The 16789-nt window shown below is 40.1% G+C and overlaps 1 protein-coding gene across 10 annotated transcripts in view; it reads right to left on the bottom strand.

Annotated features, from left to right (window-relative positions):
* Nucleotides 1–16789, bottom strand: part of AP-1gamma (adaptor protein complex 1, gamma subunit) — a 221034-nt gene that overhangs the window by 201389 nt on the left and 2856 nt on the right. For 6 of the 10 annotated variants that reach the window (XM_022790172.2, XM_022790175.2, XM_022790176.2 and 3 more), the window contains exons 2-16: nucleotides 15732–15863; nucleotides 15322–15542; nucleotides 12112–12228; nucleotides 9703–9948; nucleotides 9124–9445; nucleotides 8595–8815; nucleotides 7607–7714; nucleotides 7292–7431; nucleotides 6785–6942; nucleotides 6092–6309; nucleotides 5555–5690; nucleotides 5204–5281; nucleotides 4800–5025; nucleotides 3075–3358; nucleotides 2659–2742 (exon numbers count right to left, since the gene is read on the bottom strand). In XM_022790172.2, the coding sequence (XP_022645907.1) occupies nucleotides 2659–2742; nucleotides 3075–3358; nucleotides 4800–5025; nucleotides 5204–5281; nucleotides 5555–5690; nucleotides 6092–6309; nucleotides 6785–6942; nucleotides 7292–7431; nucleotides 7607–7714; nucleotides 8595–8815; nucleotides 9124–9445; nucleotides 9703–9948; nucleotides 12112–12228; nucleotides 15322–15509 (2526 nt within the window). In that variant the 5' untranslated portion in view covers nucleotides 15510–15542; nucleotides 15732–15863. Of the gene's footprint in view, nucleotides 1–2658; nucleotides 2743–3074; nucleotides 3359–4799; nucleotides 5026–5203; nucleotides 5282–5554; nucleotides 5691–6091; nucleotides 6310–6784; nucleotides 6943–7291; nucleotides 7432–7606; nucleotides 7715–8594; nucleotides 8816–9123; nucleotides 9446–9702; nucleotides 9949–12111; nucleotides 12229–13243; nucleotides 13288–15321; nucleotides 15543–15731; nucleotides 16341–16789 lie in introns of those variants that run through there. The other 4 variants (XM_022790174.2, XM_086979190.1, XM_086979191.1 and 1 more) reach the window with 4 other exon arrangements.

Below are 16789 nucleotides of genomic sequence, written 5' to 3'. Positions count from 1 at the left end.
AATGCCATATAAATACCCGCCGGCACCCGATCCGCACCCTGTCACAACATTGCGAGTAAGATGAAACTGACAATTGTTAGCCTTATAGAACACTTGATGTTACTGTCATTTGGGCGCTTCTCTAATGTCCTCCATTTTGTCGTCCACTTTTTTCGAATAGAGCGGCCTATAGATTTCAACGTAGCTTCTTTGGCCAGCAGCAAAAAAAACGTCCTAATAACCGAAAACACGAACCTAAATGCCAATCTTGCAACGGCCTAGTCAACCAGCGTACGCTGTTAGACCAACTCACATCTATCGAATAACGATTATCTCGTTCGCGACTATTATAGCACTGTAATTGAGGTCCTGCATGCTAGGCGCCACCACGGTGACCTAATCTTCCAACGCTGGCGTGTCCAAGCCAGGCAAAATCGAACCTTTGGATAGCAAATGTCACTCACAAAACGCAAGTGCTGCTATCGCCGGTCGATGCAATTCTTCCCCTCCGTGGTTTAAGTCTTCCGCTGTATTGTTGCTCTCCTAAGAATTTCTGTTGTATTAGCCCAATTGCCGCTTACTTGCGATAGAACGGGCGCCGATCGAGTGATACTGACGCCATGTCGTCGCCTAGAGGCTCAATAAAACGCATTAGTCGAGAGCGCGAATTGACGGAACCGTCTATACCAACTAGTAACAGACACAACCGTTGTAGCAGTGGTCAAATAACCTAATAACAATCGTACTAGTCATGTCGCTGATTTTTCCGGTCGTCACACCGCTGCTTCACTATAGTCGAAACAGAAGCTGGGCAGCAAACCCTACCTACAACAGGCACAGGGAAGTTTGCTGTCTGGTTGCCCGATGCTCACGCGATTTGTTTACATCATCACGAGTTCGTTTGGGAGCTCACTCTGGCCTGTTTGATCGGACGAGGAAGAGGAGGTGAGTGCAGGAGCAGGATTCATCGGTCTCCTCGCAGACTGATACTGTGTCCGACCGGCTGCAAGCGAAGTCTGTCGCACAGACACCAGTGGTCCTTCCCAGTCGGCTCGCCGCTGCTACTACTACTACTACTACTACCACTACTACTGTCGTATGTTTGCCCCAGCTGGCGCCACTTGGGAGAGGGAGCTCTCGTCGGCTGCTGCTATAACGACGATAGCGACGAGGGATGTTAACACTCACAGCAGAGGCCAATAGTCAACAAGATGAGCGGTGCCGTTCACGACGACTTGGCGCGAGATATATATTATCTAGCTCTACTCTTACTCATTATACTTTTTCTACTTTTTTCGTGTCTCGGTGTTGGTTCGTTCGTTTGTGGGCTCCAAATTACTTCCTTAAAGTGTTTATATTGGACTGACTCATTTGGGAACGGGATACCGGTGCGTAAGATTGAGCCGATTGGACGAATATTTTTCCCGGAGGGTTCGTTTTTTGCATCCCATAGAGCGTAATGTTGATTTAAGTAAATAGGTTGTTTTTTTGACATTTACTTAGTCGTCTTTGAGAAATGGTGAAAGGCTCTCATAAAAAGTTTTTTGTTTTTCCCAAGTCCTACAAGGCGGGTTCAAAAATTCATTTACAGCAAAATTTTCGATTTTCTCTTTCTTTTTGCAATATCAATTTCGAATATAATTCTATGCGATAAAATACTATTTCAACATTTTTCTTTGACGTCAATTTCGGCGAACTGAATGAAAATACTCCTTATATCTATTATATAATCGATATTTGGGCATGTAAAAAGCCGAAGACTGAAATTAATGTATTTATTGTTTATCTTGTGTGGTACTGGAATAAAAATTTCTCGCATGGAGATCTACCTTAGTACTAACCAAAAGCTTTTGGTGAGATCAACTGAAATGTGATTAATGTTTCAATGCCTTAGTGTTAGTTTTCGGGTCTAAAAATTCGTTTGAATGGTGAAACTTTGCCGTGGCGTTCTACGTAATAAGGGTATTTTTTGCTATCAACTAATAGATCTTAACGAGCTGAGTCAAAATGCTGTACAGGTCCGTATTCCTAAATGGATGCTTAAAGGGCCCGTGGAAGGGCTGAAAAGTCAGATGAAAATAAGTTTATAAAAAAAAATTTTAATCATAGTTGTTTTTGAACGAATTTTCACTAGGAAGTTAACTAGGTATAACGCAAATCAAGTCCGCTAAAACAGGCAGCTACTAACTGGTAAGGAGTTAGCTAGACAGGGCAACTGTTAGTGTATCTTGTAGCTGGATGCAACATCAATAAATTCAGTTCTAAATTTATCAACGCAAGATAGCCTCGTGGGTCCGACGTAGTATATATATATATATATATACACTACCCATCCTCAAGTGGGTCACTCGTGATCTTCTCGTCTGTTTGGCTACAAACCGATGAATGATACCAACCTTTCCAGATAGTAACAAACTACGGTCGTACCATCTGTTCAATCACAAAGCAGCAGCCACAATAGAAAACTTACAGTGCGCTTGACTTTGAACAATTAAAACAGCCTTTGTAGAATGTAACGTTAAAATGTTACATATCGATCTATGTGTACGATCTATAGCTTGTGATGAATGTGCGACTTACAATAAACCTAACCCGCACGCCCCACAAAAGTATTTTACATTTTTCTTATGTGCGCAAGCTGACTATAGTGTAAATGTTCCACGCTTGCAGCAAACCTACCTGGAAAAGTAACTCACTAACGGGTTCCAATCCCCTATTTGTTATGTTTACAATAAAGATCACTGGCTGACCAGGGGGTACGACCTAGATCATAAATTAAGACAAAGAATAAATAATATAAAGTTAGAACTTTAATTCGTACATAAATTCACTTGTTCCGACCAAATAGATACCTTCATGCAGCTCCTAGAAAAAAAGCAGTGTCTAATGAACTATTCTACATGTTTTGTTGTACCGCACGGGAATATGAATTCGCTGTATGGCATGTGAGATTTAATCAATAATGTTCAAAAAGGCAGAAGGTAAATCTAGCCACTGATTAAATTAAAAGTTCAAAAGTTTGCTTTCCCTAATTATCGTTTTTACCAGACATACTTTCCTAACCAGGTTAATTACCAGCTTATTACCCCACCCACCTGAGGATATTTCATTGTTATATGCAGGTCATCAACGTCGATAGCCGGTATTATTTGCCAGGCATTTTGCTGGCACGTAAGCTCCGTGCTACCTGAAAGTCCCATGGAGTCGAGACTGAGCGAGAGGTTGTTTGCGAGAGCATCATTATTTCCCTGAAGCATAGAATTCCTCTGATTGAGCTTCTTATCTGCTGAAGAGACCAGAATGTCACTTCCCAGGAAGCCGATCGAGTTTGGTATAGACGGCGCTGGTACGACGCCGACTGGAGCAGTTGGCGTGGAACCTTAAACAGAATCAAAACAAAGTCAGTCGAATAATCCATATATTAGGCTGTTACATCCGAATCCAGCAAACTTTGAAACTAAATTAATATTACAGTTGGGCTAGAGTGATGATTTTTAATAGTTGTTAGAGGATTTTTAACTCACTTGTTTTAGCTGTATACAAAGATGTACCTACCATTCACGTCCCCATATATAATTAATTTATCTATGGTTTGTTGAAGTAAATCGATAATGCGATACGCTTGCCCACGAGTTGCCCTTTTTACAGCATACAAATCTCTGCAATTACACGGACTTAAAGCAGGAAAACAGGTGGATTGAGGTCACCGTTGGATGTTCCTTTTCTCAATCTAGGGTTTAATTGAAACATAGCGTTGAGGTCTGGTATTGTTATTAAGTAATCGTACTACGCGCTTTCGATTTCTATGCCAATGATTTAAATTTCTTGAGGGAGTTGATATAGTGGGCGGTGTTGGTTGTTTCATTTTCATTAGTATCTCAGTGGCAAATACCATGTCCATCATATTCATTGCAAGTACTGCCACCACCTTACGTACGAATCTACTCGATACCGTCACCAAACCTAACTTCTCGTGAGGACAACGCCACCATCTCAATTAGTCCCTTTTCGGTCGGTGGTAAAGATCGGATTTTTTGTTGATTAAAATTCCGTGAATTGTACGTGGAGTACACACGATTTTCGCATGAATTTCCAACAAGCCCAAAGTTAACTCATACTAAATTTCTGTTCTAGTATCCGAGTTATAATTTTGCAACACGTCACATGTAAAGCGTCAGTTTTGGCCAACAGATTACACTTCGAGCTCTACTTTCGTGAAAAGTTCCCTCGAGTACAGCAATACGTTCTTCTCATTCGGATCCCGACATCTGGTAATTTTCTTACCGGTCTTCAGCACACCAGTAATCCCGTTCTCAAAACGTTCACACGACTCAAGTACCGTGCTTCCGCTCAAAAGCTCCTTGCCTAACGTTTTCACCCATCTTTGATGAATTTCCTCAGCGCTAAGATCTTCGGCCAAAAGTTTACTATGGAGCATTGACCTTCAAAACCTGATTTTTTTTCTTCCTAAACTCATTTCTTTTGAAGTAGACCTTAACAGTTTTCATGCAAAAGTTTCTAAATTTCATCTGCACTGGGCACGTAGTTAAAAAGTTATTTAATTTCAAAATTTGCCAGATTCGCTCGTAATAACCAGCTGTACGATGAGATTTCAACACAAACCCATTCAAATTTGTCATACAATTCAAAATTTATATGTTTGTTAAGCTGTTATGAACTCGAAGTTTCTTCGGGCTTTTAGGTCCCCAAAATATTGTACGTACGTCACAACATGATCCTAACCTTCCACAGCATTACGATCGTGAAACTGCAAACGATTTTATTCCTACTCATTTAATGGAATTTTCCATTTGACTCACCTCCCAGGTCACCGAGGAGGTCAAAAAGCGCAGTATTATTATTTGTACTAGCCGATGAGAGGTTTATGTTATCGACAATAGCTCCAGGAGACGCATTCAACACTTGTGACGTGGGCGGGACACCAATGACTTCATCAGGAACGGCCAAGAAATCGAGCAGATTATCGACTCCGGTATGGCCGTTATTGTTTGTGACATTGGTTGTCACAGTAGGCGATATGTCGACCTAAGAGCAGAAAAAGGTTAACGTGTCACAAATAGGAAATTTATTTTACAGTGTCGAATTGTTGTGCTATTTTGTGTACAGAAGCGTTTCGAATTTGTAAGGCTGATACAAAGGTGAACTAGTTCTACTCAATGCATATTATAATAGTATGCATGACCATATCCGACATGCAACATACCGAATTAATATTACTAATCGTTGTTGAAACTTCATCTGAGACGGTCTGGTGCTGATGAGACTTAATTGAAGGTTTCATCTGAAAAAAAGGTATGTCGATTAAGAAAATAGTCATACTGCTAGAACGGATCTGATGTAGTTTGTATTTAAGAATTATCATTACGTTGTTTATACGCAATGTTTCAAGTCTTTCCGCTTTACATCCGTGATATAGAAAAACCGTTGCTTACTAAGCCCTTTTTACTACAAGATATCGTTAAAAGGGTAGAAAAAACGAGGACGGAACTTGGAACCATCCCAAAGATGGCCTTACATTCCATCCCACTAAACCTACTTCTATGAATTATCCTACCGTTATCGGGGGCATCCGTTCTAACAAAGCGGGCCGCAGATTGTCGTGCCGCGTAAATAACGCCGCGAACTCTGACGCCCGCTGCTGCAATTCAACATGAACGCTGGACGATAACGAGTCCACAGCGCACTTGATACTGTAAATGTTGAACGCCAATGCGTTGTTAGTTGTCGATAAAGCTATCGGTAAGTAGAAGGATTTTTCAATGCGTAGTGTGTAGTACAGGACGCGAACATCTTGTTACCTGCCGAGTATATCTTTCTAAATTTAATTAGTCGGATGTCACCAATTCACTGGCAAGGATTTTTCTTTGTGGCAACATCAGCAACGGCCTGCTAAAGTGCTGGTTGTCTGCATGACCGCTGTACCAAAGGATGTTATCTGTGTTCTTTTGACAACTACTTTCAATTAGAGGTGATTTTATCCAGTAAGTCCATGCTGCACCAGCTCGATTGGTATACATTTCAACCAGCGAACTTTTAAACTTACTGATAGAGTTTGTAGATTTGATAGAGATATGAAACATTGCCGACATACCGATTGGAACTCTCCGACGAAAATCGCACACTGAGTTTTTGGAGCGCAAGCAGCGCATAAGCTCGCGTTGCCACGCTCAGCTGGATGTTGAACAAAAGCCACTGTTCGAAAAAGGCGATTACTCCGGCCTCACCTTCTTTGGCCACATCTCCATTGTCATCGTTATCGCCAGTGGCTAGCAGAAGATCACCAAACTCACCAATAGCCCAACATGCAACCTTGACGCATTTAAAAAGATTCAACACGAGTTAAACATGATAATGGGAGTTTGGAAAAAAAATGATTTGCGATGTAGCTAACAAACAACAAACATCTTAGACTGGGCAAGGCTGTGAATGGTTCCGCAATGCGGGATCGCTAGCGCAAGCTGTATCACATCGTGTGGTACACATTTTGACCTTTTTTAGAACGGGCCATTTAAAATAGATATATTCGTGATATTAGAATAGCAGAAACATCGAGGCAGACCAGCTGACTTTTCATTTGAGAACGTTAACACAGTGACGAAGCTATTCATTTCTTAGTAATAATGTAAATTCAAAGTAGAGTTCAATTATACACTTTACGGCATGGAGGTATTTTACGAAAACCGCTTGAATATATAAGCTAATTTCTAGTAGAGGTATATAAACAACACTCAATGAACGAGAAGAAATCTTGGAAAAGATGAAAGTATTTAAACATGGTACCCACTTGACACAACGGTTGGTACGCTGATACCTCACTAGCAGGTTCAATTCCAGACATTTCTTTCCAGAGACGCCGAACAGCAAACGTGTATAGGTTGTTATCTTCACACGCACTTAGAAGTTGAATTAATGAACCGACGACATCATCGTTAACGTAGTTGCCTATATAAAAGGAAACGCAAAATTTAGTCGAGAAGTGAGTCATAAGTGAGACGTGTGTATTCTATCGTTTATATTGTAAGCGTAAATAAGCATGCTTGTCGTACCTCACTGATACTAAATTTTGCAAGTAGGTATTGATTTGACCATTAAAAAGGCCACCTTTTAAGCAGTGTTATCACCGCATTTTCTTGCTGATAAAGTTAATTTTCTTTCTTATAAGTTTCAGTTTCTACTAGGCTCGCATTGAGTATGTGTGATTCCGGTTGCAGCTATCTCCTACCGTTTTACACGCTCGAATTGGAACATGCTAAAGCGTTGTGTTTATCATCTAAACAAAAACGCTTCTCACCTGCTAGCGTAAGCGCATTGATCATGGTTTCGACGTGCCACTTTTTTGACGGGGCGTACGTTTCCGTGGCTAGGAATAAGTTACTCGAACAACTCTGTGCGAACTCGGGTTCCGCGCTCTCGAGGAAGATCAACAATTCACTGAAATATTCACAGAAATCGATTTTTCATGATTTGTACGGATTCAGTCTTCGACCGATGAAATCACCAAAAATAACAACTGGCGGATTCTCCAAATTCGTAAAAATACGTAAATTATTGTATTAAAAGCTTAGCGATTCTGTACACAAAAAGGTAAAATTTGTAATGCGTTTACCGAGTCATGAACTCTATATTTTGCGAATTGATTAGTGCAAAACACAACTCCAGGGCTCTTCTTCGAATAGACACGTCGGGGTCTTTTAAGCAGTCGACGATTGTATTTCTGAAAATAGAAGAAAAGAGCAGAAATCTATGTTATGGCCTTACACCACAACTGTAGAAGCTTATTATTATTGCTGTTAGTCTTACTATCGAAAACAATACCAGTACCAAGTATCTGTCGCCGCTCGGCCTTTTTGTCTCATGGTAGTTTTCTTGTTACATTTCTCCCGCGGCCCCTCTCCAGTAGGCTCAGTGCATTGTTCGTCACTTCGCTGCCTATTTTCCTGTTTTAAAAATTCGGTCACATTACTTCATTCATTTTAATAGTTTACTCAGTTACGCTGATTTAGATATTTCAAATATCACACTTAAGCCACTGCAATTAAACCGACCATTGAGCCAGTACCCCTGCGGTAATTCCGCTACCTCGCTGTAAAGCTGACAACGATTTCGAAAACTCCATGTAAACATTAGGCCGCTTGATAATTAAACCAAGTAAGCGTTTTAAAAAGAAATTCAACGGTTTTCTAGTTGAAAGCCCACATTTGGCTTCGCGATGAAACAAAAAACCCAATTTCACACCTGGTTGTTGAAGCTCGGGGAATAAAGCAACCTTTCGATACTTTAGATTTTTAACTGCTGTTGAAATGTGGTTCAATGGTTATCTCCCCAGGCTACATTGGAGCTTATATAAAAGCTTTTGGTACTCTCCAGTTTGAAAAGCACTTTTGAGAAGCGTGTCGTTTTTAGCATAGTACTGACTTGTCAGATTAAGCCTACACATAACTTATCAAAAAAATTGTTAAAGCCGTTTTCGCGATCGTCAGCACACAAACTCCTACAAGTTTATAGTTATTATTGTTACCGAAATGTAGAACTGAGCGAAATGAGTAAATTTAAAAAGAAAGAAATGAGATTATTTTGACAACCAGTGGACGTACCTATGTCTTTGTACCGCCTGATAGTCAGCCTTTACTGTTCGGTAGAGTGTAGTTAATGCAACGTAACGAATATTTTTGTCAGTGTTCAATAAAAACCGTCCGAGGATGTTAACACCCAATACACGAAGTCCCGACTCTGAGCGGATATCCATAATAGTTAACACCGATTCGTAGAGGATTGCATTGCCAACATTTTTTGCCGTCTCCGTATTTGTTGCCACCTGTGAATAATATGAGTTTTGGTTGTATTTGTTTTTTTTATTGTCATCTTTTCTCTAAACCGTAACTTCATTGAATTTCGTTATTAGATAGTAAGTAATGCAAAATGTCAATCGACGTAGTGGATCACAAATGAAGAACAGAGTTACAATGGCTAACCTACTTCAGTATGTTTGACCCACATTTATACTTTACACAAATCTTTCAGAAATGTAGCTTGCGGCAGTCTCCTCAAAGAGCGTACGTCTCAGACCACTTATTTCTGATAGGAAACTTACGAGATCGAACAAAACATTGCAAGGGCTCCTACCTGTGCAAGTATGTCGTTCATGGCTTCCGAACATTCGCTATCATTCCTACCAAGCAGGCGGAGTAACCGAAGAATTTTGATCTGTAGAAAAGGGTCAGATACGCCACAGACGTCGTGTTCTGGCGAGTACCCAGACAAAATGAGATTTTTGAGCACGCGAACCAGTTGCGGCACAGATTTGCGGAAGTAACCTAACGTGTCTGGTGATCGTTCACACATTTCGTGAACCAGCACAACTGCAGTGATTAGCACACCGTGATTTTTCTCTGACAGTAGAGAACGTGTGGCTGGTATAAACATTTCCATTAATTCTGGCACTCGTCTAAAAAAGATCATAACAGGCACAGAAGCGTATGAAGTTCAAAATCAGAAACAAAATATGGGTGAAATTGCCCGATTTTTGCACAAATGTCAATTAGTCCGGTGGAAACATAACTTCATCTTAAACACGTTGTGAGTACGTAAAATAATAACAGTAGTAGTACTAAAAATAGGACGGTGCGAGGGTTGTACAAATTATATGTAGAAGCTCTCAAATTATTCAGTATAATACTGAGAATCAGCTATTCGCAGCCTTACCTTATAATGCGAAAAGCTGCCAGGGCGGCTTTTTTTTTGATGTAGGGGTTTGAAGAGGTCTTGAGAAGACGCTCTACTTCACCTGCCAGATCTCTAGACATTTCGGGACTACATATAGCCGCCAGTGTGCACAACGCTAAACCAACGATGAACTGTGTCTGCGAGTTAAGGTCGTTCTTGAGCGAATTTGTCACGAGCAAGTGGACGTCTTGTCGTTCGTCAAGTAAAAGCATCGCACCTAAGTATCTAATATACACATAGGAGAGGAAACAGTTCCAGTATTTAATAGGGACTCGGTGTACACGTTTGCAGTTTATCCAAATGCCACAATATATATATATGCTGACACAATTCTTCATATTTCCAACACTGGTAAAATAATCATTAGCAAATTATCCAAGTTAATAGTTGTACAGCGTCGTATATTGTTCGGTAGAGACTTAAATTTATTTATTTTTTTTATATTTATTTTAAATGTATTATCTATATCAAAATTACATACCTATGAACCGGCCATCGCTGAAACATCTAAAGCGTATGATCATAAGTTCTACGTGTGACATCACGTTACGGAGGTAGTTTCTGTTCATTATTATTATATACATGGTATATATATATACCCAGATCGCTTTCTTAAAACATTCGCCCAATGAATGTATCCATTTCTGCACACGAAAGCAATAATATCAGATCTGTGAGCATATTATGTGGAACGACGCGAGGAAAAGCGGCTAATTTTCAATTCGTTTTCATCAGAGGGTCCGACTAAACCTTCTGATGCCATCTCTTAGAGGCTCGGGACGTCGATTTCGAAGCGTTTGCATTGTTGACCGAATGAATAGTTAAGTTGGCCGAACAACAATTAATTAAATAACAATTAAAGGACACGCGAGACTATATTGTAGGTTGCTGCTTTTGAGGACCGCATTGTTGCACGTGGCGTTTCAACAGAGTGAAGTAGACGGAAATTCAGTATAAGTATGGCCTGTATGGTTCCGTCCATATTGAGGATGTTTGCTGCTTAGCTAAGACTGCTAACACAGCCGCTTACTAAGAATCTATGCCATGAGTTAGAATATGGGAGACACACAATATAGCTACCTTACAAAGGAATAGAGTATACATGGCGTGAACGAGACAATAGAGGGATGATGACGATAAATTTGACGTAGAAACTACGAAATGGACCAGAAAGACACCACCTGACAGCCATTCGACGTATGCCATAGAAACATAGCTTACAATCGCACTTTCGTTAGCGAAATGTGAAACGAACGGTTTGCCCTAGCTATGATGGTTGCTCACAAGCATCAGTTCTCCTCTAAATAATCCGTTCCACAAAATACGATGGCCGTAATACGAACACATTGTCCGTTACAAGCAGGCTTATTTTTATTTGCTAACAATTTTCATTTCGGACGAACAATGCTCACAAAAAAAAAAAGAAAAGTCGCTCAATGAAAAAGTTGTGGATAGCAAAAAAACTACTAAATTCAGGCGCGCATTTTTTTCGTTATTGCTGGCTTGTTAGCCTGTGAACTGTCTGCGTAAAAATACTGAACATCCAACGCAGAAAACATTGCCCGTTCTGATACCGTTTACGGAATGCAATTAATCCAATTATATTATAGATGATGCAAGTGTTTCAACAAGAATTTTGACGTATATAATATCATGGCGGTTCCTCACTTTAAGGATCGAAGTAATTATTTGCGCAGAAACGAACGACACAATGTCGCGAATAAGGCTCTATAGATGACAGTATCAGGGCTTATGTGATCTGTGAAGCAAACTACCATATAACACGTAAACGACAGGAAAGTTAAAAAAGAATAAGTTCTGTTAACTTTTAATTACTAATAATAATAATAATGCGGGGACTTACGTTGTACCACACTAGATCAATATGGCAAGTATCGATCTGCCCTAAAGTCGTATTCGGGAGTAAATATCAAGACCTAACTAAAGGACGAAACTAGCTACCGAGCAGGATTGATCCGAAGCAACAATATTATACGAGAGTAGTTTAGAACCTGCTCTCGTGTAACGTGCTTTATTTATTACAGGTAATCCATTTATAACAATAGTTAAATTTTATGGTTTCCTTTACCTTGTAGGATCCATGTTTGCTGCCGGTTTGTAGCAAATTCATATTGATGATAATACCTACTAAGTTATCAGAGTCTGTTCCATCCAAATTTACAATAGGCGCAACGATTGCTTAAAGATTAGAATGCAAAAATAAGTAGCAATCCTTGTAATTAGGTTTCATATGATAAGCCAACACTTTTGCGTTTAACTGCTGACAATACCACGTGCGTTTGTTTCAGTCAAACTTATGTCACAGGATGGGGTATCCGTACGTATTTTCATTAACGTAAGAGATGAAACGTTTAACGTCATAGTTACCCGATGCGTTTGTCGGTGAATCGTTGTGATGCAATTAGTTTCAGACATTCGAGCTGTCCAAAATGGGCTGGATAGCCCAGCATATGAATGTATAAGAGCTTAGCGACGTTACGACACCTAAAACACAAAGAGAATAACATATTAATAGATTTTACAGAATAGCTTATAGGGAGCGCATTCAATTCCTTTTCATTATATTGATTTTCAATTCAGCCAGTAAATATGAAATATGTCAGGATGGAAACGTGACACTAAATACTAGTTATACAGAGCAGGGTACCGAAACTGGGACAAAGTTTAACGAACTGTTTTTGTCGTAGTGGGCATGCATTTACCCGCTACCCCTGGCGTAAAACGAAAGCCGGTTGCTTCAAAGACGACAAGCTGGTCAGGGCGAACAACAGTGCGTCATTTTCGAAGCTTGAGTAAGGATTGGTTATTATTTAATTTCTAAGCGCTGGACGAAGCGTCCCCCAAGATTATAAACTTGGTGAATCACTCGAAATTGACGATGTGCCGCCTCGCAAAAAATAATGCGCTTACAAAAAAAAGTGGAAGCAGACGCAAGCACGGTCCAATAGGAAATCGCTGCTGTTCAAAAATGCATTTCTAATGATTCTCCTATTTCGATGAAGATGTGAGTAAAGAAATTTTCCGTCAGTAAGCGTACGCTATCACGGATTGTTCACGAAGATTTCAGGTATATTTCACATATCATAAAAGTCAGATAGATGCTTTCTGAAGACAATAAAGCTAAGAAAATAGACCGAAGCTCAAAAGTAATGTAGGAGACTATCTTCATTTTTTTACACGACGAGAATTTTATCCTCGATGCAAAAATGAACTACAAAAATTACCACTTTCTGGCCCACAGTTCAGAAGATCTGCATATTGTGAGCAGAAGCGTTCACAGAATTACAGACCGAATATTTAAAGCAACCCAGTGGCTAGTTCAGAACTCAACTATAATCGCGACGAATAGTGGTTACATTGAATAGAGATTACTGTCAGAAATAATACTTATAGTATATACGGAAGATTTCACTACAATGTCTGTTTTTATTTAGATGCAATTTTAAATATAGAGCAGAAGAGGAAGTCCTTATCTATATATATATATATATATACATACATATATAAGGACTGTTTTGAGCCAGCCATTTTGAAAAGAAGCCGGGGATCGGATTTATTTCAAAAGTGGCTCTGAAATCAATCAAGTTATACATATCATTAGAATTATTACATTTATAAAGTCCCGTTATTATATAACATTGTTCATATATAACTGAAAACTTCGACCAAACAAAAGGACGACCACGTGGTTTTTCGTCTTTCCCATTTACTCTACCGTACTGTAGTTTGAAACTGTAGTTCAGAAAAGTGACCACCGCAGCTCGATCTTTCTATTCTAGGCCTATTTCTTATAACAGGCTGCCCGTGCGCAAACCATTACGACATACTAAGCATGCAATATTGATGATTGTAGTTAAAAAGAAGGAAGCGCTTACGAGGAGAGACTAAAGACTTTGAAGGCATAAACTTTAAGCAGAGATTTTTGCTTATCGAAAACCGTGATGGAACCACGCGCGTTTAAACAGCGTATATTGAGTCACATTTCCTTTACCTGTTAATGGGTAGAAAGGCCGAACTACGTTTACTGTGAGCAGACTAAAACGGTTTCTAAGCTGCTTGAGATGAGTTTGCATTAAAGTCTCTAAAGGTGTATACTAGTTCGACAACCTGTGCATATGGTGGATATGCTTCTAATACCAATTAAGTTACCATAACTACAGTTCAAATAAAAGCATACGTATTAGTTCCAGTTGTTTAAGAGAGAAGATAGTGCTGTCTCTTCGAATTACATATCATACTGGTATAAATAATAATACATGCAAGTACTAAATTGTCTAATAATTTTCTAGAAATCTTCGATTCCGAGAAACGACACATAGTGACACTAAAAGCGTCCCCGTATGGTTCTTTCCAAACAGTTACTTCAAAGCCGACAGCTACAGTATTGAGTGCCAATAACACGATCTCGATTTTATAGAAAGTTACTCATCGTTTTGAGTTTCAGGCACCAAAGAACGCTTTTATATTTCGACGAGAACGGTCTGTATGGCTACTTAAGCTTCAGTTTTTTCTCCGTCTTATATGAGCGACTACGTAAAACTGTTTAATGAGCAGAAATGAACCTTTACAGAACGACCCGCTAGTCATTTGTGCCCGTTCAAAATCTCCGGTACCCCGGTCAACAGATACCTATAACACCATTGGAAGTTCAGCTGCAGGTAGTAATGATGACTAATCGACATTACGTCGAACCCAAGAGTCGAGTGTACCGCCACGACACACGACGCTTTAAACGTGGTTAGACAAAACGTTTTTATAATACTGAACTTGATACCAACAGCATGGCAATTATCACCTCCGTAGATGGAGCAAGCATGAAAAGAACACGTTGAATGGGTTCTTATGGAGCCTGAATAAGTCAATAAGAACTTGTTCTCGGCACGGACAAATTGTCAATAGTGAAAACGGTCACAAATAACAGCATTATCCTCTGATTATCATTGTTGAAATACATCAAAAAATTGCCTCTACGGGGCGACACAAGATTAGAATTAAAGGTAGCTTTCTGTAATAGCAATGATCTTCCGTGCCGTTACGGAATATTTAGGATGGTAAGGGCCAGTGCAGCTTCAACTACGAAATGGATTTCAATGCAATCATTTAGGAACATGTTACTGGTCGCACATTACTCAACCGGGTATACATAGGCAGCGACACACAGGAATAGAGCCACGTTTCTAATCTCCCATAGCTCTTATGAACTTATCATCAGCTAATGTACCTAAATTGTGTAAAAGGGCCTTGAGTTAGCGTCCAATATATTCGCGGTCGAGAACCGATAGAATTTCCCTGACGGTACGAATGTGACATCGTCCTTCCAAACGGAACGTTTATTAATGAGATAGGGAAAAGTTAGTCGCAACTTGATAATACTACGGTAATGCATGCATTTCTACTAACAACTAGTTGTGTAACAGCATTTAGGAAATTTCATGTTATTTATAGCTTAGACTAACTTAAAACTAGTACATAAAGTTGGCTGCTAGTGGTTAGCTAATGAAAATTCGATTTCGCTAACATGCCAACAAGTTATCTACACTTATATATCCTATTATTCAGGCTGATAGTTGTACTGACCGCCACAAGCTGTCATCCTCTCGAAATGTGCTTCGGATGTACGCGCACTCCTTCTGTACTACGGCCCGTTCATCTGCCGCAGTCCGGGCTGCTCGAATCTGTCGAATTAGGTCGCGGAGCCGCATGGGACTCTGCATCGATTGTGTGATACGATTCACGCCTGACAAAATTGTCTGCTGAAGATCCATCTTGCTTTTCCAGCGTCTACTGTTTTTGCTCTGCTAGAATAATAGTATCCCAATAATAATCGTGGACACTTTAGCTAGTCATTTCTTCACCTGGGCAGATTCGAAACGCCTTAATCTGCACGTTGGCAGTTCTCGTGATGACTGCTACTACTTTGATTGTTTTTGCTAAAGAAATATATGTTCGTATAGCACGCTAAAATAAGCCACCGTGACGACACTTACAAGACACTGCTGTTGGGAGTCCTGAGATCGCTGACAACATGTCACTCGCTTTGAGCAGCTTCTACAGCTTTTACTGTTATACTGTGTGTGTATACGCCGAATCAAATTTTTCCATCATCATTGCTACTACGACTGAAACGAGACAACAGTATGTCAATGGCTATAAACGTCGAGTTCTGTGCACATCGACCAATTCGAAACTGCTACAATAGACCTTTTCGCAAACGTGCCGTTGAGAACGTCGCTGACCATCGACTTTCTTGGACGTATTGTCCCATGCGCTATTTGAACCACTCTCTAGCTACGGTAGCCGAAACGAGGAAGTGGCTCAAATGATCCTGATAAAATCGCTACCGTCGCTGGATTGTCGGCGGTCGACAGTAAAGTTAGTCGTTAGCTAAGTCGATCGATCTACCAACTGTCTATCTGTCCTGCTCCGTTTACTAACGCTGGCCATCGACACTCCGATGCCCACCGCGTAGTTAGATTTTAGCCCTGAGCTATGATGATGATGGGACGTATGAAGTGTCGATGCGCTGCTGCTAACAACCACCGGGAGGTTCCCGCAGTTTCAGCAGGAACAGCTAGCAAATTTATTCCGAGATGGCTCTGCAAATGGGAATCATTTCGGACAAGAACGCCATATGGACACATATGTTGCTCTCCGCGATGCGTTTATAATTGCTTGTGTACACTAATTTTCTCTCTGTTTTCATCTACCACACAGATTAGGAATGTGGCTAGCAATTGAAAAATCCATGGTGTACAAATAGGAAAAAGATCTCCCTAGTTTATGAGACGGAATAGTTGCCACGCTTCTTCGACGTACAGTAAACTGTAACACCTAAAGCACGAAGGAATATTCGACCCTTCTGGCTTTATTATTCTACTGTTGTTATTGAACAAACGGATTGCAGAAATAGTGCATGGTTATAATTTAAACTAAGTGCTTGCTACCACGATCAACAGCAAGGGATCGTCCAGCTCTTAGCTTGAAGTTCCTAGCACAGTTTCTCAGCCCTCCCAGCTGATTTACACAAGAAGCTAATTGGATCGAG

The sequence above is a fragment of the Varroa destructor genome, unplaced genomic scaffold, assembly GCF_002443255.2.
Source record: "Varroa destructor unplaced genomic scaffold, Vdes_3.0 BEIS01000002.1, whole genome shotgun sequence".
Classification (NCBI taxonomy): Eukaryota; Metazoa; Arthropoda; class Arachnida; order Mesostigmata; family Varroidae; genus Varroa; species Varroa destructor.
This window is presented reverse-complemented; position numbering and strand designations above follow the sequence as displayed.